This window comes from Giraffa tippelskirchi, chromosome 1 (genome assembly GCF_054371585.1).
Source record: "Giraffa tippelskirchi isolate mGirTip1 chromosome 1, T2T-mGirTip1v1.2.pri, whole genome shotgun sequence".
NCBI lineage: Eukaryota > Metazoa > Chordata > Mammalia > Artiodactyla > Giraffidae > Giraffa > Giraffa tippelskirchi.
In genome coordinates, this window is record NC_137275.1 from 84,151,377 (window position 1) to 84,176,445 (window position 25,069).

The 25,069-nt window shown below is 44.1% G+C and overlaps 1 protein-coding gene across 3 annotated transcripts in view; it reads right to left on the reverse strand.

Annotated features, from left to right (window-relative positions):
• TSPAN5 (tetraspanin 5) overlaps window positions 1-25,069 on the reverse strand; it is a 179,680-nt gene that overhangs the window by 132,572 nt on the left and 22,039 nt on the right. The window contains exon 1 of one of the 3 annotated variants that reach the window (XM_081596322.1): window positions 450-3,142. The exons of the other annotated variants lie outside the window; for them this stretch is intronic. Coding sequence (XP_081452448.1) covers window positions 450-554 — 105 coding nt within the window. The 5' untranslated portion in view covers window positions 555-3,142. Of the gene's footprint in view, window positions 1-449; window positions 3,143-25,069 lie in introns of those variants that run through there. 3 annotated transcript variants of the gene reach the window in all.

Consider the following 25,069-nt stretch of genomic DNA (forward strand, 5'->3'; position numbering starts at 1 on the left):
CTAAAATTCTACACCATATACTAGATATGGGGAAGTACCACCTGAGTCTTTAGGGAAGAATTAAAGTGCAAAAGAAAGAGTGTATGTCTCACTTTGCACCAAAGCAAATTTGTGAAGCCCAGTAGTCAAAGAAGCAAATACCAAGATATACAAATATATACATAAAATGGTTTAATCAGAGTTGGACATTAAAGGTCATCTCCTACCTATGACTTCACCTAGTCCAGCTTCTCCACTGTATAGACAAAGTTAGACACAGAGAGATTAAGTAATTTGTCCCAGGACACCCAGCCACCGAGTGGCAGGCCAAACACTAGGACCCAGCCAAGAATGATCTAATCATTCCAAAAAGGTATCAAAGGATGCTAGCAGGGTCTGGGATAAGCTCCTCGTCTCTGGAGGCTAATGTCAAAGAGGACAGCCAAGCCCTCCCACAAAGCAGCGCTTACTGTTCCACAGAAGCCGGAACACCGGGCAGATGGATGCAGGATGCACATATCTTCGGCTCCCACACTCACACGTCTCCAGCCGCACCAAAGGCACACGAGTACCATGAGGCACAGCAGCTAACACTCCTTCCAAAACAAGCCAGCAGCTCCGAGGTGGTCATGACGTTCTCGGAGTCCACCTCACAGCTTGTTACTGAACCACACAACGGCCTCACCAAACCTCGGGAAGCCAGTGCTGCAGGGCCAGCCGACCAGCTGAGCGGCAGCAGCTGCCGCGAACACATCACCCCAGGCCCTCACTTCCTGTGCTGGCAGCCAGGGCTACATGTGCGCCTGTCCGGGGTCCAGCCCATCGCTCTCAACGCTTAGAGCTGGACAGGCCCCAGATATCAAGAAACCATCTGCTACAAAACCCTCCCTCCTCCAACTTCACTTCAAAACACACCGTGGCATCTGCCACTGTCCCTGGTTACACAAGTGGGGATTAGCCACAGCCTTCTGAGCCAAGGATGAAGCCTTCTCATGGGTGATCTTGTCCAGAAGCAAGGGGGTCGTAGGTTTTACATCAGACATCCTGAAACAAACCCTTCCATGTATTCTGTCTGGTGGCATTAACCACAGTAGATCCCAGAAAAACACATACCGTTTGTTAAAAGTCCTAGAATTTTGAACCATTTCTACATTTCAATTTATATTTATTTTTAACAGTCATTTCTCAAAGCAAAAGTTGTAAGTATTAAAGACAAGATAGGAACAATCACACTAATAACACACAAATATCTCAGACGTAAAAACAGCATAAACTGACTTTCTAATTAAGAGCAAAACCAGAAGACCGAGCATTCTTTGAAAGCCATTCCAACACTATTACATTTAAATTCCAAGTAAACCCCAAGCAGTTCCATTTGTATAATAATAGTCATAAACTAACTAACACTGATTAAGCATTCACTGCCTGCCAGACTGCACTAGGATCTCTGTAAATACAATCTCACTGGATTCTTCTAAACAGCTCTATTCTTTTCTCCTCATTTTTAAAGTGAAGGATGCATATGGAGGGTAACTATCTTGCCTAAGGTCACATCAATAAAAAGCACCAGGGTCAAGGTTCAAAGCTGGGTCCACATAACTCCAAAGCCAGTGTTCTTAAGATTACTCCACTCAGGCTTGGGAGCTTAGGTTTGTAGGAGCAAAAACTAAAACTGCATTTTGATTTATCAGACTGTATCCCTCTGTATTTTATGAGCTTCTGTGTAAGTGACTTTCCTGAAATCTTTTTTTCACAGGCAAGGAAGGGAAATTGGCACTCATCTACCAAGTCTGTAGCACAGATGTCAAGCAGCTGTGCAGAAGCTGGGGGGACAAGGGAATCGTGTGCCTGGCAAAGTTACGTGTACATCTGTCTCAGGCTTGACATTTTTAAAAGAAATGAGAAGCCAAGGAGATGAGAGGGAGACTCTCATTCTAAATTCTGCAGAGAATGTTAAATAAACATGATCAGCCCCATACAGCTCTGATAGGCAGTGGGTTAAAAAAAATAATAAACTGTATCCCTTATTAACCTCCCATTCTTCACCTAACAAGCACAGAAATCCGTGAACACACAACAAAAACCCTATTAATATTAGCCTATTTAAACCTTAAATTTTTAATGCTGTTTATTCTCTTTGGGGGGATTCATTCAGCAAACATTTGGCTTCACTTATACTACTGTTGCTATGTTTTATGGCAAACCTCAATATGACTTTCTCCTGGGTAGCAACTTTTAGGCACCTCATGCAATATCGATAGTCACAAGGCAGCCACAGATTTACTGTTCCACAGCTAAGATCAAAAGGATGGAACAATAAAGCTACAGGCCATAGGGCACACTTACTTAGGTGATCATGCTCGGATCAGCCGCGAACGCTTGTGATGTTTATGATCTAAGCAAATGTCTTCCCCTGCTACCTCGTTTAATTTTTCACAGTCAACTTTAATTTCATAAAGTCTTACCAAGCACCTATTAAGTGCCATCTGTTGTGTTAGATGCTGGGAATATTAGCGTGAGCAAAACAAGCTGATTGCCTAGCTGGAAAGGCAAAAATGAATCAAATAAGGACACAAAGGAGTGATTTGCAAAGAAGCACTGTGAAAGAACACAGATCGGTGCATACGGTGGCAGTCTTTACACACGGCTGCAGATTCTGACACTCCTCCCATTGAGAGGTGAGGTCTGTGTCCCCCTGTTGTGAATGTGGGTAGGCTCCTACAGCTTCCATGATTAGAGTCGGGTGGAAACGATGCTATGTAACTTGCAAAGCGAGGTCACAAAAGTCATGTTGCTTCCTGCTCCTTTTTATTTACTAGAATAGTCAGTCTTGGAGCCCTGAAGTGCTGTGTAAGAAGTCTGACTACCCCAAGGACCCCCTGCATGAGGAGGTCTAAGCCACGTGAAGGAACCCTGGAGGGGAGCTCTGGTCAACAGTCCCAGACAAGCCTAGTCTTTGAGTCGCGCCAGCCAAGGCCCCAGACACAAGAGGGGAGATGCACTCAGATGATTCTCGGCCCCTGAGGCTCAAATCTCCTAGCTGAGGCTCCAGACATCACAGAGGACAGACAAGCCGTCTTCAGTGTGTCTGAGGTTCGGGCCCACAGGATCAAAGAGTATAACAAAATGGTTGTTCAACACCAGGAAGTTTTGGAGCGCTTTGTTACCCAGCGGTAAAAGGCAGTGTCTGTAGTAAAACGGCCTGCCTTATACCAGCCAGTCCTACACACACAAGGAACATTAGAGCTGAGATCTGAAGGGTGAAAAGGCTTCCAACAAACACAAGGCGAGGGGATGGTCCAAAAGGAATAAAAGTAGGTTGCAGCACAGGCCCTGTGGTCAGAGGGAGCATGCCCGGCACAGGAGGAAAAGCCAGCTGGCCGGAGCACAGAGGGAAAAAGGAGCAAAGGGCTGATGAGGAAGGCAAGGACAGACCACATTCGGGGCTGTGGTTTCTTACTCGTCGGCAGTGAGAAGCTCCTGGAGGGTTGTTTTTAGGGTTTTGGGTTTTTATAATTGAGGCAAAAATTCACATAAAAGTCACTTATGGTTGAATTACATCTTCCCAAAATTCACATGAAGTCAAAACCAGGACCGGAAAATGTGACCTTATTTCCAAAGAAGGTCACAGTAGATATAATTAGTTAACTAAGTAAGTGTTGGAGGCTCAGTAGTGTCTGACTCTTTGCAACCCCATGGACTGTAGCCCACCAGGCTCCTCTGTCCCTGGAATTCTCCAGGCAGGAATACTGGAGTGAGTTGCCATTCTCTTCTCCAGGGGATCTTCCTGACCCAGGGATCAAAGTCGGGTGTCCTGCATTGCAGGTGAATTCTTTACCATCTGAGCCACCAGGGAAACCCTAAAATTGAAACGGAAGTGTTCATCACTCAAGTCATGTCTAACTCTTTGGGACCCTAAAAACTATAACCCACCAAGCTTCTCTGTCCATGGAATTCTCAAAGCAAGAATACTGGAGTGAGGTGCCATTCCCTTCTCCAGGGGCTCTTTCTTACCCTAGGATCGAACCCAGGTCTCCTGCATTGCAGGCAAATTCTCTACCATCTGTGCCACCAGGGATGTAATTAGTTAAGGTGAGGTAATTAAGGTAAGTCTTAATCCAACAGGACTGTGTCCTTATAAACAGGGGAAATCTGGACACAGATAAGCACACAGGGAGAACGTCATGCGAAGATGAAGGCAGAGACTTGGGTGATGGGTCCATGAGCCAAGGAAGGCCAAGGATGCCAGCAAACACCAGAAGCTAGGGAAAGGCGTGGGACAGAGTCCCTCTCATGGCCGTCAGGGGAAACTGCCAGACGTGTGGCCTCCCGAACCTCTGAGACAGTAAATGCCTGCTTTTTACATCATCCAGGTTGTGGTACTTGGTTACAGGAGCCCTGGGGAACCAAAATAGTCACCATTTTAAACCACTTTAAAGTGATTTAGTGATTTTTAGTAATTTCAAACTATGGTGCAACAATTACTACTATCCAATTCTAGAACATTCTCATATCTGAAAAGGAAATCCCGTTCCCTTCTCTATTAATGGCAGCCATTAATCATCTTTCTGTCGCTATGGATCTGCGTCTGGACATTTCACATAAATGGTATCATACATTAAGTGGCCTCTTGTGTCTTGCTTCTTTCACTTGCATAATGTTTTCAAGGTTCATCCATGTTGTAGCCTGTATCAGTGCTTCATTCCTCTATATAGCAGAATAATATTCCATTGTGTATATTTTATTTATCCATTCATTTTCATTAGTTGATGGTATTTGAATTGTTTCCATTTTTTGGCTATTACGTGTAACAGTGCTAGTGAACATGCCCAGACATATCTTATATGAACACCAGTGTTTGATTCTCTGGTGAATACACCTAGGAGTGGAACTGTGGAGTCCTATGACAATTTGTTGTTTAACTCTTTGAGGAACCAAATGTCTTCCACAGTGGCTGCACCATTTCCATTCCCACCAATGATGTCTTAGGGTTGCCTGGAAAGTTTTAAGCAAATGGGGTAAACATCAGATGTGTGCTTTGAAACAAACAGCAACCAACTTTTGTGAAAGATTCTGAGTTCGTTTGGGACTCCTGGCTCTGACATGCCTTTTCAAACATTCAAGTGGAAATGTCAGCTAGGAGAGTCTTAGACAAGAGGCCAGAAAGCTCAGAGTTAAAATTCTGAGACTCAGTAGTCGGAACCATAGAGGAGATTCTCAAGAGAAAATACAGAATGCAGGAAAAGACAGGCTAGGTCCTATCTTTTAGGAGCTTCAAATGAATGGTGGGAGAAAGGAAAATTGAGTCTGTGAAAAGGAGCATGATAAACCGGATGTAACAAAACTGTAAAACTCGTCGATTAAAAAGAGAAAGGAGACAAACAACCAAAAAAAAAAAATGACAACAGAAAAAGAGAAAACTGTAATAAGAAACAGAAGATCTGAAAAGAGTCTAAGTCCTTATACTTGAAGAATCAGATAAGCACCATTTTACTTCTTCCTACATTTTTCCATTTTTCTCTACCGACCCCCACCCCCCCATCCTTTTTTAGTGGGGAAGGGAGGTGGAGTGTAATAGAGAGGCACTGGTTTAGTTCCCTCAGTCTTAATGTTGTGAGAGGTTAAACTACTTGACCTTTTATCAGAACTGGTGGATAAATGCTTTTTAGTCTGGATATCAAACCTAATTTAAAATAGACCTCCCATCAGGGAGCCGCATGAAAAGAATCTGGTTATGTACTTAACAAGTTCCTATTGTTTCATCAAAGTGTCTGAAAGCCAGGGAGGATAGTTGTGCACGACTTCAAAGTAAGAAATCCTCAGCTATTCAAGCAGGAGAAAAATCCTTGCTCTACCCACCCTCCCAGCCAAGAAGTAGATATTTAATTACAGAGGAAAATCAAAAGATGAGAATCCTAAGAATAAACCTGTAATAACATCTGCCCCATTTTAAAATTACAGTTTAGATTATTTTGTTCCTCAAAAGCCATAGTAGTAAGTAGTGTTAGTTGCTCAGTCATGCTGACTCTTTGCAACCCCATGGACTGTAGCCCGCCAGTCTCCTCTGTCCAGGGGATTCTCCAGGCAAGAATACTGGAGTGGATTGCCATTCCTTTATCCAGAGGATCTTCCCAACCCAGGGATCGAACCCTGGTCTCCTGCATTGTAGGCAAACTCTTTACCATTTGAGCTACAGGGAAGACCTCAAAAGCCATATCAGAGATTATAAAGCTTTACATATCACTCCAGGGTGCAGCCAAGCCCTTCAGGCCTACATTACAAGGAACTGAATTTTAACTCTAGGTGAACAAAGATCTCTAGGGGTTAAACCAACATTGTCTTAAGTGGAGAGAAAGGAACCCAAGTCTGCAACCCTCTTGGGATACATCTGGGTACAAACTTGTGCTTGGATAGCCTACTCCTTTGGTGACCCGCCACACTGATACAAAATCGGGGAATGTAAAATCGCACTACACTGAATTACTTTATCTGAACAAAACACACAATTCCTTTATTCACTCTATATTCACATCTCTTTCAGATTCAATACCACCAATTGATAGAAGAGGTGTCCTTCCAGAGTAAGTCTGGAAATTAGCTATTTATAAGTCCATGGCTGGCAGAAATCCAATGGACATTAGGACCTAAAACATATCTTCTGCTTTACAGGAAAACTAGGAAATTGGTTCCAGTTACTTTAGACAACTGAATCACATTGGGAAAAGTAATAAAATCATAATGAATATTAGCCAGTTAGCCACATGCACTGGTACTTGACATATGTTATTGCAAAGGTATTATTATCCCTGTTTTGCAGACAAAGGTCTGGAAGTGTAGAAACTCCAAATCTTGCCTCTGGTGACACAGAAATTGAAATTCAATCCTTTTTTTTTTTTTGAACCAGAATACTACAACTGTCTCTACCATGCTAGGCCTTCAAAAACCTGTTGTGGAACTTTTCAGAATGTTGCTAAGTACAGACATAACCACAGCATAATGATGACAGAAAATAAAGTCAAAACTGAAAGGCAGTGATCTTCCAGAAGACAAACACTTAATACTTACCAAGTAACATTTTATTACTAAAAGTTCTATGAGAAGTGGTTACATGATTTTGTTGTTGTTGGGGAGGTATAAAAATTTTAGATATGAGGAGTAATTTTCATTATGTTTCAGATATGGAAGTAATAAAACAGCCAATGTGTTATAAAACACCATCTCCCACAGTACATAAGAAGAGTCCTCTCAATGCCCCTGGTTCAGAGAATTGGCTTGATGATGGCACTTAGATTATAAAAGAGCAGTAACTAATGTTAATTAGCACTTAATGGAGTAGAGCCACAAATATTAACTCATTCGTTAATTCTCACCACACGTCCTGGAAGCAGGTATGTGTGCTCTTTCATAGGAGGGGGAAAGCAATGTTACAAAAGTGATGGTAACCTACTTCCAGGAAAGTGTTGGTCATAAATACAAAGGACAAACACTACACAGAAGACTTTAAGTTCCTCATATACACAGAGGCATGGATGAGCGTATTTTTAGCCACAATAACTGCTGCTGCTACTGCTAAGTCGCTTCAGCTGTGTCCGACTCTGTGCGACCCTAAGGACAGCAGCCCACCAGGCTCTGTCCACAGGATTCTCTAAGCAAGAATACTGGAGTGAGTTGCCATTTCCTTCTCCAACCACAATAACTACACTCATCCTAAAATAACAATTGAAAATCTGTAGTATGTATGCTAGAAGGCAAAATATCATTTGAAAGCACTGAAATATAATATTAGTCATACCAGTAACAGAGGCTGGAAGAGAAATGTGAATTATCATTGAATGAGTACAATATGCCCAACCTTGTTCTACATACCTTGTGAGGATTGACAGTTAATGCCCATAATGAGCTTGTGAGGAAACTAGGGCTTCCCAGGTGGCTCAGTGATAAAGATCCACCTGCCAATGCAGAAGACACATGGGTTCGATCCCTGGTCCAGGAAGATCCCCAGGAGAAGGAAATGGCAGCCCACTTCAGTATTCTTGCCTGGGAAATCCCATGGACAGAGGAGCCTGGCTGGCTACAGTTCCAGGGGTTGTAAAGAAATAGTGGGACATGACTTAGTCACTGAACCGAACAACAAGTGAGGAAACTGAGGTCTGGGAGTTGCCCGGAGTCACAGTGCGAGTTCGGAGGATTCAAAGCTAGTTGGGCTCCAAAGTCTGTGCTCTTGACCACAACATTAGACAGTTAAACAAGGCACAACTTGTTTTCACGGTGAACCCGGGATTATCCACGCAAGACTGAACATACTTCACCAAGGAGAAGAAACAGAAATCCCTTAATGCTTTACAGTCAACTCTGTTTCCAGGGCTCTTTCTGACACGTGTCCTGTGAACCTCTAGTACAATAAAATGCCAAGCCAGATCTGGTTCTCTCCTGCTCTAAAATACTCATTCATATCTTTAATGGCTTCATCCAACCTACTACTCCCTGAATCCAATTTCCTCTTGAATATATTTAATACCTTTTTTGTGAATGAATCCTATAGCACAATTTATTCCTTCCTTCTGAAACCCTGTGTTTGGAGGCAGGAAAATAGCATGTCAGAATAGTACGTTTATTTCATAAAACACACGTCTCATCTTTAAAAAAAAAAAAAAGTAGCTTTGCCTAGTTATATCCTTACCTACTAGATAAGTGGCAAGGGGAAATTTATACTACCACGAATAATTTTTTGAGTAATGTTTATAAGAAATGAGTCAATAAGAGTGGAAACACTTCATATCCAAGTGTCTCTAAAGGATATTCCATAAACCAATTATTCACTCATTTCAAAATCACTTGTTACTCTATTTATCAACCTGTGGTTCAAGGACCATTCACATGAAAATCACCGGGAGCTGCTGACACAGGTGAAGGCTAACAAATTTCACTCCCGGTGAAGAACTCTGCATCACTCACCAACAGTGCATGCAAGTCTTAGGTATCCTGAAGTTAGACAGGATTCAGACAACTATGCAAAGAGCTTATCACAGCCCCTTAATTGGCCTCCCTGGTTCTACCCTTCTCCTCATCCCCACACAGGTGCTCTTCTCTATGTAACAGTGTGCGTGCCTGCATGATCAGTTGCTTCAGTCAAGTCCAACTCTTTGTGACACTAAGGATGGATCGTAGCCCGCCAGGTTCCTCTGTCCACGGGATTCTCCAGGCAAGAATACTGGAACGGACTGCCATTCCCTTCTGCAGGGGAACTTCCCAACCCAGGGATCAAACCCAAACCTCTTATGTCTCCTGCATTGGCAGGTGGGTTCTTTACACTAGGTGCCACCTGGGAAGGCCCTCTATGTGACAGAGGGTTCCTTTTTAAAGCATAAGTCAGATCCCATCACTTCTCACTCAAAACTCCCCCAGTGCCTCTCATCCCCTTCATGACCATAGCTCTAAATGCTCTCCCACTCTGTCTTTCCAGTTCTTTTTCTACCATGCTCCCCTCCCCTCAGCTTTAGTTACTGAGCTGCCCCTTCTCACACCTGGCCACCTGAGGTGGAGCCTTTGTGCCCTGCAGGTTCCCTCTCCTGGAGGCTCTCTTGCAGATAGGGTCATGGCCTGTCACCTCACTGTCTTGGGTGTCTTGCTCCAGCATCACCCAGCCACCCTATCAAGAAGCAGTCCACCTACCCACTTCCCCCACACACACTAATTTCTAATTTTACCCTCTTTAGTGCTTACCAGTATCTGAAATACTTACTGCTGCTGCTGCTGCTGCTGCTGCTGCTGCTGCTGCTGCTAAGTCGCTTCAGTCGTGTCCGACTCTGTGCGACCCCATAGACGGCAGCCCACCAGGCTCCCCCGTCCCTGGGATTCTCCAGGCAAGAACACTGGAGTGGGTTGCCATTTCCTTCTCCAATGCATTAAAGTGAAAGTGAAAGTGAAGTCGCTCAGTCGTGTCCGACTCTTAGCAACCCCATGGACTGCAGCCCACCAGGCCCCTCTGTCCATGGGATTTTCCAGGCAAGAGTACTAGAGTGGGCTGCCATTGCCTTCTCGGGAAATACTTACTAGTTTACTTCTTTTTATTTTAATATTCATTTATTTATTTAGCTGTGTCGGGTCTTAGCTGCAGCATGTGGGATCTTTAGTTGAGGCATGAGAACTCTTAGTTGTATGTGGGATCTAGTTCCCCAACCAGGGGTTGAACCCATGCCCACTTCATTGGGAGTGCAGAGTCTTAGCCACTGGACCACTAGGGAAGTCCCCTTACCAGTTTACTTATTGTATCTTTCTTAGTGGCTGAAAATATAAGCTTCAGAAGAAGCAGGCTTTTTTTTTTTTTTCAATCTCTTTTGATCCTAACTGCGTCCCACTTGGCACACAGAAGTTAAAAAGTACTCACTGGATAGATGACTGAATGAATGAGCATCATAAATGCTCAAATAAAGATATTAGCAGAGTGCTGTAGGAAACTAGAGGAGAGACAACCAATTCCTCAGAACAGCCCAGCTCCTCTCAGAGAAGGTAACGCAAGCCAGATTTTGAAGGAAGCACAGAGAACACCCTCTAAGAAAAGGAAGGACACTCTCTGTGACAACTGGCCTTCAATCTTCAAAAACAGTGTCATGAAAAACATGGATGGAATTAAGAACCATTCCAGATTGATGGAGACTAGAAAGACATAATAGCTGCGTGTGGTACGCTATTCTGAACTGGATCTTTTTGCTCTAAGGACATTATTGGGAAAACTAGAGAAACCTGGAGCCCATCAGCAAAAGTATATATATAGCAGTTCTTTTTTAGTGTTCTTGCAGCTTCCCTTAAGTTCTCAATTGTTTCAAAAGAAGGAGAAAGAAGGTGGCAGGGGAGGGGGAGGCGAGGAAAACACAAGTGAATGAGTGAATGTGATGCATTAAATAATCTGTGGATTAAATGCCCAATGAATAAGATAGGAAGAAAAAGGACTATTTCTTCCAAATATTTCTATTCCCCTTGCTCCCCCATTCCTCCAAGAAAAACTTTGGGCCCATAGCATTTTGGCTTAGAGTCAGGCCAAATATGGTCATTTTTCTTTAAGTGTAACACAAATAAACCCCGTGGATTACAGTGGAGACACAGCATACAGCAGGACATTCATCTGTATCAACTCTGTAGTAAATGACATCTCTCTTCTCCCTACAGAGTAGAGGCTTGATCCCCATGAATTGCTGTAACTCAAAACATACTTCTTACATAAAAATAATGATGGGGATGGAAACAGAAAAAGTAAATCTTTGGACTGGATTGTTGTGAACCAAAGAGAATGATTAAATATAAAACAAGAGTCGGGGGGAACAGCACCAGGGTATCAAGAAACAGATTGACATGTTTTTTTTTTTTGAAACTGGAAGTTACAGGCAACATGACTAGAATTTAGAAACCAGTATTAAGGACTGAACACTCTTCCAAACATCTCCTGCTCCGTTGACAAGTCAAATAGTATTATGACGAATACCACAGCCATAAGAATCTCTGAGTGACCCAAAGGGTGCCTAACTAATGACCTCCTCATCTCAAGCACTATGTGAAAACTAACAGTGTTCTCCAATTGAAACAACACATTAGTACAAACATACAAAAGAAATACACTGCACCAAAAAAAACTCACCAGAAGTTCCCTGATCTTCCATTGTAAGGGAAAAGGCTATTTTAAAATACAGGAAAGAAATGAAATTAGCTTACATACAACTTCTCAAGGATGCAGCTATGTACAATCAAACATCAACAGGCAAGAGAAAGAAGTTCAATGCCACAGCAGGGGTCTATGGAGAGGCAGAGAGCACCTTCCAATTTCCTACCATTCTCTGGATGTGGGGTCCAAGCTTGCTCTCTGAGATTGGATGGTTTTAAGTTTTATTCCAAAGCAGTGAAGTTGAGAAACTGCTCATTTTTAAAACGTGAAATTCTAACTGTTCCTGGGAAATGGTCAGATCTGGCAACACAGGCTCATGTTCTCTGGGCAACCACCTGCTGTGGGCAAGCAGCCCCGCCACCACCCCCTACCACACACACTGGGCAGAAGCATGGCTGACCCTTCACCACACTCCCACCTCTGACCCTCAGTGGCTTCTCCTTTGCCTGGTCCCTCAAAGTGGAGGAACCTGCAACCTCAGCTTTGAAAAACTCCAGAACAACACTGATGACAAAACACCCAACTTGCAAGGATACCAAAACTGAATCATGTCTTATATAATAAATTCTGCACTAATCAGACTTCAGAGAGAAAGCACACGTTAATAAAATTATGCAGAATAAACTACATTCACATTCTTCCAAAGGCATTCTCACAAGCCTCACTGTCTGAGGCAAAGTTTATCATTTGAAACCACTTTGCTGTGGGAACAGGAATGCTTTGAAAGTCTCTCAGCTTATCAAAATGTGAAGCTGTTTGTTTTAGAAGCACTCTACATGAGTTCGAAACTAACCACCACAGTTATATCTTACTACACTTTAGAAAATAAAAAGAAAAAAAATCATAAATACATACATACTGTAATGGAAACAATTTAACAAACGTCAACTGCCCTAAACTGTCAGAAGAATGAATATTTTAACTTCTTTCCAAATATTTCCCAATTTACCAGTTGCATTCTATATGTAATCAGAATATCTTTAGTCCCAGGGTAATTGTCCATGGGCACACGACCATGCCCACAGGCAAGTTACAAACTTTCTGTCCCGCAGAAATCAGTACAATGTAAAGAACTCAGACACCTCATGGGGTCACTAGGAAGATTAAATAAGTTACTATACAAGCAGCACTTAGGAACAGTGCTTACCACATCATAAACATCATATAAAAATCAAAAACAATCACTATTGCCTGGCGTTACATTACTTGATACAATAACCTAAATTATTGATAAGTTATTATATTCTCTTATCAGAAACTCATCTCTGCCCTGGTTTGCACAGTGAAACACTGTCTTATGTAGTTTTCTACTGAAAGGACATTCCATTATTATCAACTTAAGTTAAATCTCAAAAGTCTTTAATAAAAGCAGTGATTTCTCAAATGGTTTATGGTCAACCACTCTAAAAAGTACTTAGTAGAAAAGAATTCACTGTAAGCCAGTATCCAAGAGATAGAGATTTATCAAAACAATTATCAAGTTTGAAGAATAAAACCCCCAGCACAGTAAAAACACAGCATTAAAAAGATAAAATAAAAATCCTCAATGCAGGAAGACAAGTATTATTCACAAAGGTAGAGCCTTGTAAGTGAATGAACAAATTAAACAAATGACCACAAATGAGCAAACTGGAGATATGCACCTGATCATAAATTTGTAATTTCTTTTTAAAAAATCTAATATGCTTATACTTAAGAGTCAATGCCGAACTGCCTTGTCATACTTACAGAGCCAGGTAGTAATGACATATGAAAATATTCAACTAGCATTCCCTCAACAATCTGCGTATGCACTGATGTATCTGTGCTCAATGTTGACAAGGTGGTCCGTGCCCTGAATCTAAAATCTAGTTGGAAGAACAAAACTAACAGAGATAAACCTCTGCATGGGCTTCTCTGATGGTTCATTGGTAAAGAATCTGCCTGCCAATGCAGGAGACCCAGGTTTGATCCCTGGGTCAGGAAGATACCCTGGAGAAGGAAATGGCAACCCACTCTAGTCTTCTTGCCTGGGAAATCCATAGACAGAGGAGTCTGCCAGGCTACAGTCCACGGGGTCACAAAAGAGTCAGACACGACTTAACAACTAAACAACAACCTCTAAGTATACAAGCTCTAAGTATCCACTGTAAGGGTTCACAGAGAGGTGCACCCAGGGAACAGTGCAAATGCCCTCAAAGTGAACAAAAACAGGATCCAGAGCAAGGAGAAGGTCTTCAGTGAGACATCACTGCAGCCATGTCTGTCCACCATGCTGCACACACCCAAGTGTAACATGCATTACAGACACTGCATCCTAGCAAGCTGGGGTGGGTGGTGGGGGGTGTTTGTTGTTTTTGGGAAAAAAAATACATAAATAACTGAAAGTATTCTGCTCGGTTGAGTGGCTCAGTCGTGTCTGACTCTGGGACCCCATGGACTGCAGCACGTCAAGCCTCCCTGTCCATCACCAGCTCCTGGAGCTTACTCAAACTCATGTCCATCGAGTCAGTGATGCCATCCAACCATCTCATCCTCTGCTGTCCCCATCTCCCCTGCCTTCAATCTTTCCCAACATCAGGGTCTTTTCCAATGAGTCAGTTCTTCGCATCAGGTGGCCAAAGTATTGGAGTTTCAGCTTCAGCATCAGTCCTTCCAATGAATACTCAGGACTGATTTCCTTTAGGATTGACTGGGTTGATCTACTGGCTGTCCAAAAGGGACTCTCAAGAGTCTTCTCCAACACCACAGTTTAAAAGCATCAATTCTTCGGCACTCAGCTTTCTTTATAGTCCAACTCTCACATCCATACGTGACTACTGGAAAAACTATAGCCTTGACTAGACAGACCTTTGTCAGCAAAGTAATGTCTCTGTTTTTTAATATGCTGCCTAGGTTTGTCACAGCTTTTCTTCCAAGGAGCAAGCGTCTTTTAATTTCATGGCTGTAGTCACCACCTTCAGTGATTTTGGAGCCCAAGAAAATACAGTCTGTCACTGTTTTCATTGTTTTTCCATCTATTTGCCATGGCAGCATATATACTAAAATTGTTCCACTCAACAAATCCCTAATCCTCCTTGAAGCGCACAGTGACACAGCCTCCTGAGAAGCATTGCCTGACCACTCCTTCCTCGGGCTTACACACAGCTTCCCATGATGTGTGTATTTATGTCTTTCCTCCACCACACCAAGAACTCCAGTCCATCTTGTACTGCAACCCTAGGCCTGCAGGCTCAGTGAACAGCCCTGGAGCGCGAGAGTAAGGGGAGGATGCCTCAGCCAAGGGCAGGACCCCACAAACAGTGGGGCACTGAGGTGGAGCCCACGGAGTCCAACGCCATGCTGCCCGGCACAGGTGCTCCCCAGAGAAGGGAGGGCCTCTGTCCTCAAGGAACTCAGAGTCTACCCAGAGTCCAGAAAACTGTCTGAGAAAGCACCTTAAGCTCTCTAATGACACACTCCTTTTAGCAGGAACGTGAACCCGCCCCTTAAAATGAGGGGTGGTGGTTTTTAAAGGCCCTGCAGGCCTGAGCACTTTGGGATACCGTATAGAGAGCGACCAGAGTTCACTGGGTCACGGCAAGCAAGGGCATTAACTTACTCATAAATCTCCAACACACTACTCCCTTTCTCGCTCCCTGGCTGAGCAACTGCCATCTGGAAGGCTTAGCACATGAAAGGCATTATCACGGTTCTGCTGAATATTTCTGGTAGGCAGAGAACACAAGATGCCAGAACTTAAAAAAAAAAAAAAAATCACAGAATTCCCATTACCTCATTTCACCTTTCTTTTCAGCCAATCCAAATACCGCCTGTTGTACACAGTTAACTAATAGAGAAACCTTGCAAGGGCTTTGCTAAATCAGTCGAGTGGCAAAGTCTCTGCGAGGCCCCGCATCTACCTGCTGATACTGGGGCCTGAGCTGACTGGAAGCAAACAGAGACCCCACCCCCACCCCCACCCCCGCACACAACCTTCCTACTGAAAGACAGCAGAAGAGCAAGGCAGGCTGCATTCAGCTTCCTGGAACCCATCAGGACTCGAGGTCCGCCTGCACATCCCAGAAGCTCAGGGCCTTAACATGCACTTTCCGCCCCAGCTTCCGGCCAGCCGAGTCGACATCCTCGAGATGATCCCACCTGTGCTCTCATCAGGGCTTCCCAGGTGGCTCAGTGATAATACCTATGGCTGGTTCATGTTGAAGTTTGACAGAAAACAACGAATTCTGTAAAGCAATTAATCTTTCAACTAAAAAATAAATTAATAAGTAAAAAAAAGAGCCCACCTGCCAATGGAGGAGACATAAGAGACATGGGTTCGATCCCTGGGTCAGGAAGATCCCCTGCAGGAGGGCATGGCAACCCACTCCAGTGTTCTTGCCTGGAGAACCCCATGGACAGAGGAGCCTGTTGGGCTATGGTCCATGGGATCACAAAGCGTTGGATATGACTGAGCGTGCACCCACACACTCTCATCTGTGGTTCTGCTGTCTGTCTGCTTCCCTGGCACCTCTGCCTGCCTGGGCTCCTGAAGGTCTTCTGGGGGCTCTCTGGCCCTGCGGGGGCAGCAGGAAGGAAACCACCTCTCCAACGTCTGGCTGGGCTAATGTGCAGAGAAGCCAGATCTAAAGGGGCTCCTGCCACTGTCATTGTTGTGAGACCTCAGGAGATGGGATCTGATAAAAATTATCTTCAGGCTAGTGCCACAAAAGCCTGTTTCCCCTAATGGGACCAAGCAATTTGAAAGTATCTCGCAGAGCATGTTCCTGCTCTAATCTTCAGAGTCTTCCCTGAGGCGGGTGCACGGCAGCTCTAAGTCAGACACAAGGGGCCTGGGCCACAGCAGGCCTCACAAACCTGGGCCTTCTTCATGCTGCCTCTCAGGGTTTTTTTGTTTTTCTTTAATTCAACAAGATCACTTGGCACTGTCTGCATCACCTTCTCTGAGTCTACAGATGGGCAGGGAAACTGGAGCACAGATGAGCTCTGTGCTTTCCCACCAGGCACTCCCAGACACACTGCCCACTGGAGACCAGCTTGTTCAAGTCTGAGGATGGCAAGGACCTCGCTGGCTGGCCCCAAAAGATGCTGTTCGCATCCTCAACCCTTTCCAATCAAGTTTGTCAGCCTCTGATGGAGGAAGCACCTACCTGTCCCTACCCTGTGTTTATTTTCCGTTTCTGTTTTTTTTTTAAACAGCCTCGATGCCTCCACTATCACATTCTAAAATCCCAGGTGCACAGAGAATGTTCTCAGCTCTTCCAAATGTTAAAAACACGCACGTCTGTGTATGCTGCCAGGGTTTCAAGAGTGTAAATTACCTTGGGACAGAATCAGAACCCAATGACAGCCTCTCCCACCCCCACCCTGTGTGAGGGTCTCCTGCTCTAGACGCCTGACAGGAGAACCCTTGACCAGAGTGATTAACATCCTCGGGCTTTCAGTAGGATCACTATGTAGCCTGTCATCCAACATGAATAATTTTCCAAGTCAAAGGGGACACTATTAATCATCACATGGGGCCTACAGGTATAAACTGAAAGCGCTGCAGAAAACCAAGACCCGTTGAGCACATGCAAACCTGGGTGTTGAGATTACCATCGAAGTCACATTTATGGGGTAACCCCCATCCTCTCGAAACTGACTGACCAGTGCAGAGCACAATCACATCATCACCCCAATAAGTAATGATGATCTCACCTGATTATGATGGGTGCTTGGAAGGAAAAGTCCTGGGTGTTGTGACAGAATATTCCAAGGTTAACCAGATTTGGGCTTCCCTGGCGGCTCAGATGGTAAAGAATCCTCCTGCAGTGCAGGAGACCTGGGTTCGATCTGTGGGCCAGGAAGATCCCCTGGAGAAGCAAATGGCTATACACCCCAGTATTCTTGCCTGGAGAATCCCATGGACAGAGGAGCCTGATGGGCTACGGTCCATGGGGTCGCAAAGAGTCAGACAAGACTGAGGGACTAACACTACTGCAGCCTAGTTTCCATGTGCTCTCTATGCAAAGGCTCTAAAGTAGGAAGGAGTTTCAGCGAGTAAAGAAAGGCCCAAGGGCTGGAGTGGGAGAGGAGGAAGGAGGGGATAAGGCCACAAACTGGGTGGGGCAGGGGATGGGGGGGGGAGGCAAAGATGAGAGGGAGGATTTCAGGTGAGATCAAGGGCAGTGGGAAACCAAGGAGATCACTCAAAGCACAAGAGTGTCATGATCAGACATGGGACTGGACCACTATGGCTCAGGGCAAAGAGTGGACCACAGGGAGAAAGAGCAGGAGGCCAGCGAAGCCAGGAAGATGAAGGCTCAGACCCGGGCGATGGCTAGTCAGAGGACTAGTGAGGGCACATGTAAAAGATACTTAATGTCGGATTATGCCAGTGATCGGGGAAAAGGTTGCCATGAAGGTTAAGCCAGAAAAAAATGGGGGCCCTGAACAGAAGACAGCAAAGTCAGTTCCTTACACAAAACAACCCTAAAATGCCTAGGTTTGTCTTGTAACCTTGCTCATACAGCCTCTGAAACCCTGAGCAACATAATGTTAAAATGAAATACAAATGCTAAAACTACCCTACCACAATTATCCCTCTTCCACAAACCAATGAATCTTTCAGCACATCTAAACAAGAGAGATTCACCTCAACAATCCAATATTTTCAGTGTCTGTCGTGACCTCTTTAGTTATATCACCCAATAATACAATTGAAAATGAAGTTCTTAAGAGCTCTGAGTGATACAGGTAGTTTGCCTTTTATCTTTAGAGATGGTATTCAAATCGCAAATCCTAGGATTTGAAATCTAGGATTGAAAATCTATAAAATCAGATCTGGTCCCCATTTATTTCATCACTTTGATGAACAGAACTAAAAATGATTAGTGGTCACCCTTTGAACGGATATGATAAATAAATGGAAAGGAATCATTTTGGTTACAGTGGTTATATCATCCCATATCATGACCCCTAAAAGGTTAGCTTTTCATGAAATATATCACAAATAGAAAATAGAACAGTGTCCACCCTCTCTGGTATGTCAGAAGTCCCATGCACATAACTAAAAATGATCATAGTAAAAATTACTTACAACTTACATTCATATCATACCCTCTAGTTTGCAAAGCTCTGATTTTTTTTCCCAGTGACCTTGAAAGCACAAGCAGGCAAATACACACAACTATCAAGATTTGTCACAAGGGCCCTACATAAGCTAACAAAAGAAGACTGTCTGGGACCAAAGTCTGGGTGACAGTATGTAAAATTTCCCTATCTGAGAGTGCTGTGTTCCAGATTTCAAATATTCAAATACTGTCAACTGACATACACATACGTGCACTTTTTTTTCTTCCTTTTTCAGTAAATGTATACTTTGCAATAAAACCAGTTCATTTAATGCGGTTTAATTTGTATGTGAGTACAAAGTGAAAGCGTTAGTTGCTCAGTAACGTCCAACTCTTTGCAACCCTATGGACTGTAGCCCACCAGGCTCCTCTGTCCATGGGATTCTCCAGACAGGAATACCAGCACGGGTAGCCATTTCCTTCACCAGGGGGGATCTTCCAGACCCAGGGATAGAATCTGGGTCTCCTGCATTGCAGGCAGATTCTTTATTGTCTGAGACACCAGGGAAGCTGATTACAAAGGGTTTGCTATAAAAGCAGTCCACAAACAGAGGAAAATCTGTTTTGGATGCTTTGCCCCAGTAGGATTTTTTAAAATATACAGTCACCTCTCTCTTATCTTACCAGACATATTCCAACTCACTCAAAAACAGAAAGGTCCTAAAACACAAAGGAGGAATCTGTGGTTCTGGGAGGCAATACAGTCTCCTGGACATGCAAAACTGTATCAGAGAAAAGTCTCTGCAGATAGAGAACAGAATAGAGGTGGAGAGAATTAAAGAATTAAAGAGGTTATCAACCCAACTGGAGAGTGTGGGAGAAGTGACAAAAGACACCCAATCTTTGGAAAGCCCTCTAGGTTTGAGCTAAAATGGATCACAGAAGTCAGGGTGAGAGTACCGAGGGCTTCCTCCACAGCCAAGCTTGCTGAGCTTCCAGGGAGAGGTCAAGCAAGATGGGAGCTCAGCAGAGAAAAAGCCAAGCAAAACAGGCATTTCCCATTGCCCCGAGTCTTCACTGTCAGCCCCTGCTCCTGCACCAGTACATCTTTCCACACCAACGAAGTGGGAACAAATTAGTCCGAGTTGGGCTAACAGTTAACCAGACACTCTCACATTCTCTTATTTAGGCATTCATGCATGCAGAACAATTTCTGGAATGCCTTCTAGGAGCCAGGCCCTGTCAAGACCTGGAATGAAACCTCATTCAGGTCCTGGACATCCCACAAAGACCTTAGAGACCAGTGGAAAAGGACCCCCTCACTGAATCAGCACCAGAGACGGACCACTGCAACAAGCGCCCCGGAGGTGCAATTCCACCAAAAGAATCCCTACAGGAGGGAGGGATTTACTGCCTCAGGTCTTCATCTTTTCACCATTGTTTAAAATGGTTCCAAGGACGGACCTAGCTAGATAGAACACAATCCATATGATCTGACAGCTTGTAAAACTCACAATAGCCAGCTTGTATTTTAACTGTTTAAACCCACCTTTGATGTATCCTTTTAAAAACAAACAATTTGCTGTGAATCAAAGACTGTGAGGTGAAAAACTGAGTGTTAAAAGGGAAGAAGAGAGACTACAAAACAAAACAGATTGCCCAGAACCACTCAAACTGAGAAAGGCAGAGTGCCAGGCACGCTGTAGCTAAGAGCATCCCACAGTCGCCCTCTATACATGCCATCCAACTGGCCAGAAGCAAAATATGTAAGCTCCTTTTTTTCAGTATTGTAGTAGATGTTGGTATATTTTTCATGGTTTTCAAAATATTTCTGAAAAAAGAGCTATAAGAAATATATGCTGAAGGACAAAATGGCTAAATGTAGTATAGCGCAATGATGGGGTGGGATAGCCTAGCGGAAGTTTAGCAAAGCGTTCCCTAAGGTTATAATTCTCGAAACAGCTCTGTAAGAACAATTATAGCAGCTCCAGCAGCAGCCCCCCAGCCCCTGAGATAAGTGCTTTACACTCATAGCCTCTTTGTTCTTTACAACTTTTTACACCTTTGGTAGAACGCAGACAGAAATGGCAGATACATGACTGAAAGCAGAGGTAAGTGCAAAGTTATAGTCAGCAAACATAAATAAGTTCACAATCTAGGGCCAGTTACCAAGCCCCTATTCGCACAGGATGGTGCAGAGAGAACCTGGTGACAACTGCAAACACAGCAGACTACATCACCGCAGAATACTCTTAGGGAACCTAGAATAAATCCAGGGAACTCAAATATTTTATAATGGATATCATATTTGCCTATCTCTTTGCTCCATAGAGGTAAGGCTGGGGAACAGGATACCCATGAGAGGTGAGAAATAAGCAAAGTCCCTATAATGGAGTTTGACTTTAATCCCATCCAAATTAAGAGTCATTTAAGTACTTAAGGGCTTCCCAGGTGGCACTAGTGGTAAAGAACTCACTTGACAATGCAGGAGATGTAAGAGATGCAGATTCCATCCCTGGGTTGGGAAGACCCCCTGGAGGAGGAAATGGTAACCCACTCCAGTATTACTGCTTGGAAAATTCCATGCACAGAGGAGATATAGGCCATGGGGCTGCAAAGGGTCAGACACGACTGAGCAGACAAGCACTAGTACTTAAAGCAGGCAATGTGACAGGATCAGATTTACCACTAGAGAACGCTCTGGGAGATGGAGTGTGGGGGAAGGAAGGGAGAATTACAACCCTGCAGATGAAGATGCTGATGATCTGAGCCAAGGCAAAGAAAGGTGGTGGAGAAGATGAGAGAACATGCTGATAAGAGTTAAGACGGAGCGAGTATCACTGCTGACAGTACTGTGCAGGTTCTGAGGTTTCAACGTACTAGTCAGCTAACAAGTCAGCCTATCACAGTTTCAGATGCCAGCAGGACACGAGCAATCCCTGGGTCAGAGACAAAGGCCGGTTCATCACTCACAGCAATACAGTAGCCACAGCATCTGCCCCAGTCCCCCGAGCAACAATTTCCACAGGACCACGCAGAGGGGGAGCACATCGTGAATTGCACTACAAGACAGGACCCTTAAGTTAGGGAGCCCAAATATTTTTTTCATGTGCGTCTATCTTCCAAGGCTTTTTACTCTACGAACAGCCTTGAAAAGATGATCCAGAACAAAGATGGTCAATACCTCAGCTTGCAGTATCCTGCAAGAAACATGAGCCTTATGGAGAATTGTTTTCCAACATCCTCACTTTGAGGAAACTAAGACTCAAAAAGCTAAAGATGAGTCAGGGTAATCTAGCTAGAAGGTAACCGAAGCGAGATTCAAACCCAGACCTTAGGATGCCAAGTCCCATTGCCCTCCCCATTATTCAAAATCCTATTACATAAAACATAGGGACTTCTGCTAGTGGAAGGCGTATAGAGACGATGAATGGGTCCTTCAGGCTCTCCTGGAGGTTTTCAGCTCGCCCAGAAGGGAACAGGGACACACTAGAGGCTGGTAACTCTGCCCAGCTCCAAAGATGAAGGTTCTCCTTGGCTCCTGGATCTCAAAACTTGAATGGTAGAGCCAAACTAGGCTGCTATAGAAGTCAACGGTGGTGCATCTCCATGTGGTGGGGAGAACTTCTCCCAAGTCCTTGGTTACCCCTTCCTAAATCCACCCTGCAAAATTACAAGTTTTATGGGAAAATGCTATCAGAACGGTAAAGAAAGTTTATATGTTAATACTCGGTCTTTATTCCCTAAAACTACTTGCAGAGGTATGAAACAGAATAACTTTCCATACAAAGATAATCTCTCTTCATCTGTGCATTTAAATTAGCTAACACTTCACAGACATAATTAAAAGAAAGTAAATATATACGCTTCCCAGGTGGCTCAGCAGCCTGGTGGGCTACAATCCATGGGGTGGCAAAAGAGTCAGACATGACTCAGCCACCAAACAATAGCAGCAAAAGTAGATGGATTAAGAAACTGAAAAGAACTTGGTTAGCAGACCCTTCATTTTGATAACAAACATACTGGATTCAAGAATCAAAGGTAACTGCAGAGAGTTACTTCATAAATGGGATTCATTATTCTGGACATGAGTGATCAAGCTTATTCATTTATTAACATAAAAGTGAAAAAATGACTTGCTTAGCTTCAAGGGGACAGTAAGAGATGTTTGGCATATGCAGGACTTCAGGTCTCCCTGGTGTCAATAACGACCAGCTGGACAGCGGACTCTCTTCTGAGATTTCTTAGCTCAGTCTTCAAGGTTCTGAGCCACCTGAGCAGTCCTTGTCAGCCTGGGGAACCCTCTCCCTCAGCAGAAAGTTCCCACTCCCCATGAGAAGCCCCCACCATCACCACCAGGTTCTTCTTCAAGGGGTGAAAGGCACAGGTGGTGCTTATCACACTAACAGAAATGTCTGAATCCACTCAACTTAAAAGGATCACCCACTTTATAGGCCACTTATTTAAACCTTTGGATGGCTGCCCAATGCATGCAAGCTGCCGCAGTGCACAATCCAGAGAGCAAGCACCAACCATGCACATCCCAGAGAGTTGTGTGGTTCACAACCTGTGCAGCTAGGAGTGATGGCAGCCCTCAGGGATAGGGGGTCACTCCCAAGATATCTGCCCATCAAAGTTCACTTCCTGATCCATGAATTTTTTTTTTTAACCTGATCTATAAATCTCCAGATTCTAGCAGTCATCATGGATTTCAGCTGATGACTGAAGGAAGTTAATAATTTTTACATGTTATGTGAATGAAAAGTTATTTAGAATTTGGTTCTGACTAGCTGCCTATAAGATTCACACTGTAAACAACAGGAGTGGGAAACATAATAACATCTCATTCATATATTTGAGTCCTGAGGGTCCTCTCTCCATCTAGAATCTTTATGGCAGGCTTCCTTGGACAGCAAGGAGATCAAACCAGTCAATCCCAAAGGAAATCAACTGAGATTATTAATTGGAAGGACTATGCTGAAGCTCCAATACTTTGGCCACCTGATGCTAAGAGCCAACTCATTGGAAAAGATTCTGGTGCTGGGAAAGATTGAGGGCAGGAGGAGAAAGGGGTGACAGAGAATGAAATGGCTGGAAGGCATCACCGAATCAACGGACATGAGTTTGAACAAACTCCAGGAGATGGTAAAGGACAGGGAAGCCTGGTGTGCTGCAGTCCATGGGGTCGCAAAGAGTCGGACATGACTTAGCAACTGAACAACAAGTACCACACAGACATATTATTCTTTTGATGGATGAAGAAGTAAATACCTACTGCAGATAACCACTAAGTAGGCTTTTACAGTTATATTTGAAAAAACACACATCCAAGTTATTCTTCTGAACAAATGTTCTTACTTGGCTTTAATAGGTACACCACTGTTAATTAAAAGAAAGAAAGTTAAGTTGCTCAGTTGTGTCCAACTCTTTGAGACCCCATGGACTGCAGCCTACCTGGCTCCTCCACCCATGGGATTTTCCAGGCAAGAATACTGGAGTAGGTTGCCATTTCAAATGCTTCTCTAAATTACTTATACTGGCTTGGAGGTGATCTCAGTGTCATTCTCCTAGAGGCCGGTTCACTGATTGCTTGAAAACAATTCATTCCACAAGTATCAAAAGCAAACAGAAAGTCTCTTCCCCAATCCAAGTCAGCAGAGGCAGCCTGCTTCTGAGATGAGCACTACCTGCTCCTGCTCAGCTCTGGTCCTAGGCTTGGACCAGACTTTCCCATCTCTCTTCTCTCAAGGCCAGACACCTGACAGTCTCTGCAACTTGCCCTGTCTGTGCCCTCTGGGGCTGCTGAGGCTCCCAGTACTCTGGGCCCTCCTCCACTGCCACTAATAATCCTGGATCCTGTTGCCTGGCACTGTTAACATCAGCCATTCCTGTGTGTCAGCTCTCCGTCTTACCTAACTCAGGATGCTACACTTCTTGGTAAAAGGGTGCCTTGGTCTCCTTTGGTTCCCTGGAGTCACAGTGGGCAGGGGCACAGCTATGAAGTGTTTGAGAAGCCCTCATTAGGTCTGAGAAATCGGAGAAGCCCTGAGATTTCTAAACTTGGCCTTCCTAACCACATTCTTGGTAGGTGAGGCCCAGGTGATTATGTCCTAAACAAGACACATCTAAACACATTTAACTGGCTATATATTCAACTTACACACAGCACACCTGTGTCTGGTCCTGATTTGCTTTTACCCTACTTCCAAGGTAATAAATCAGCCTCAGGACTGTTTCATGGAAGCTGGCAGAAGACATAAACACCTGGGTCAGAGACAAAGGACTGTATTATCCACGGCACAGCAGGCAATGTGAGCGCCATGTTTGTCAGTCCTCCTCCCGCCAAAGTCCAACGCCAGTGACACTGAGGAGCCCAGAAGGAAGCCACAGAAGTGCTGCT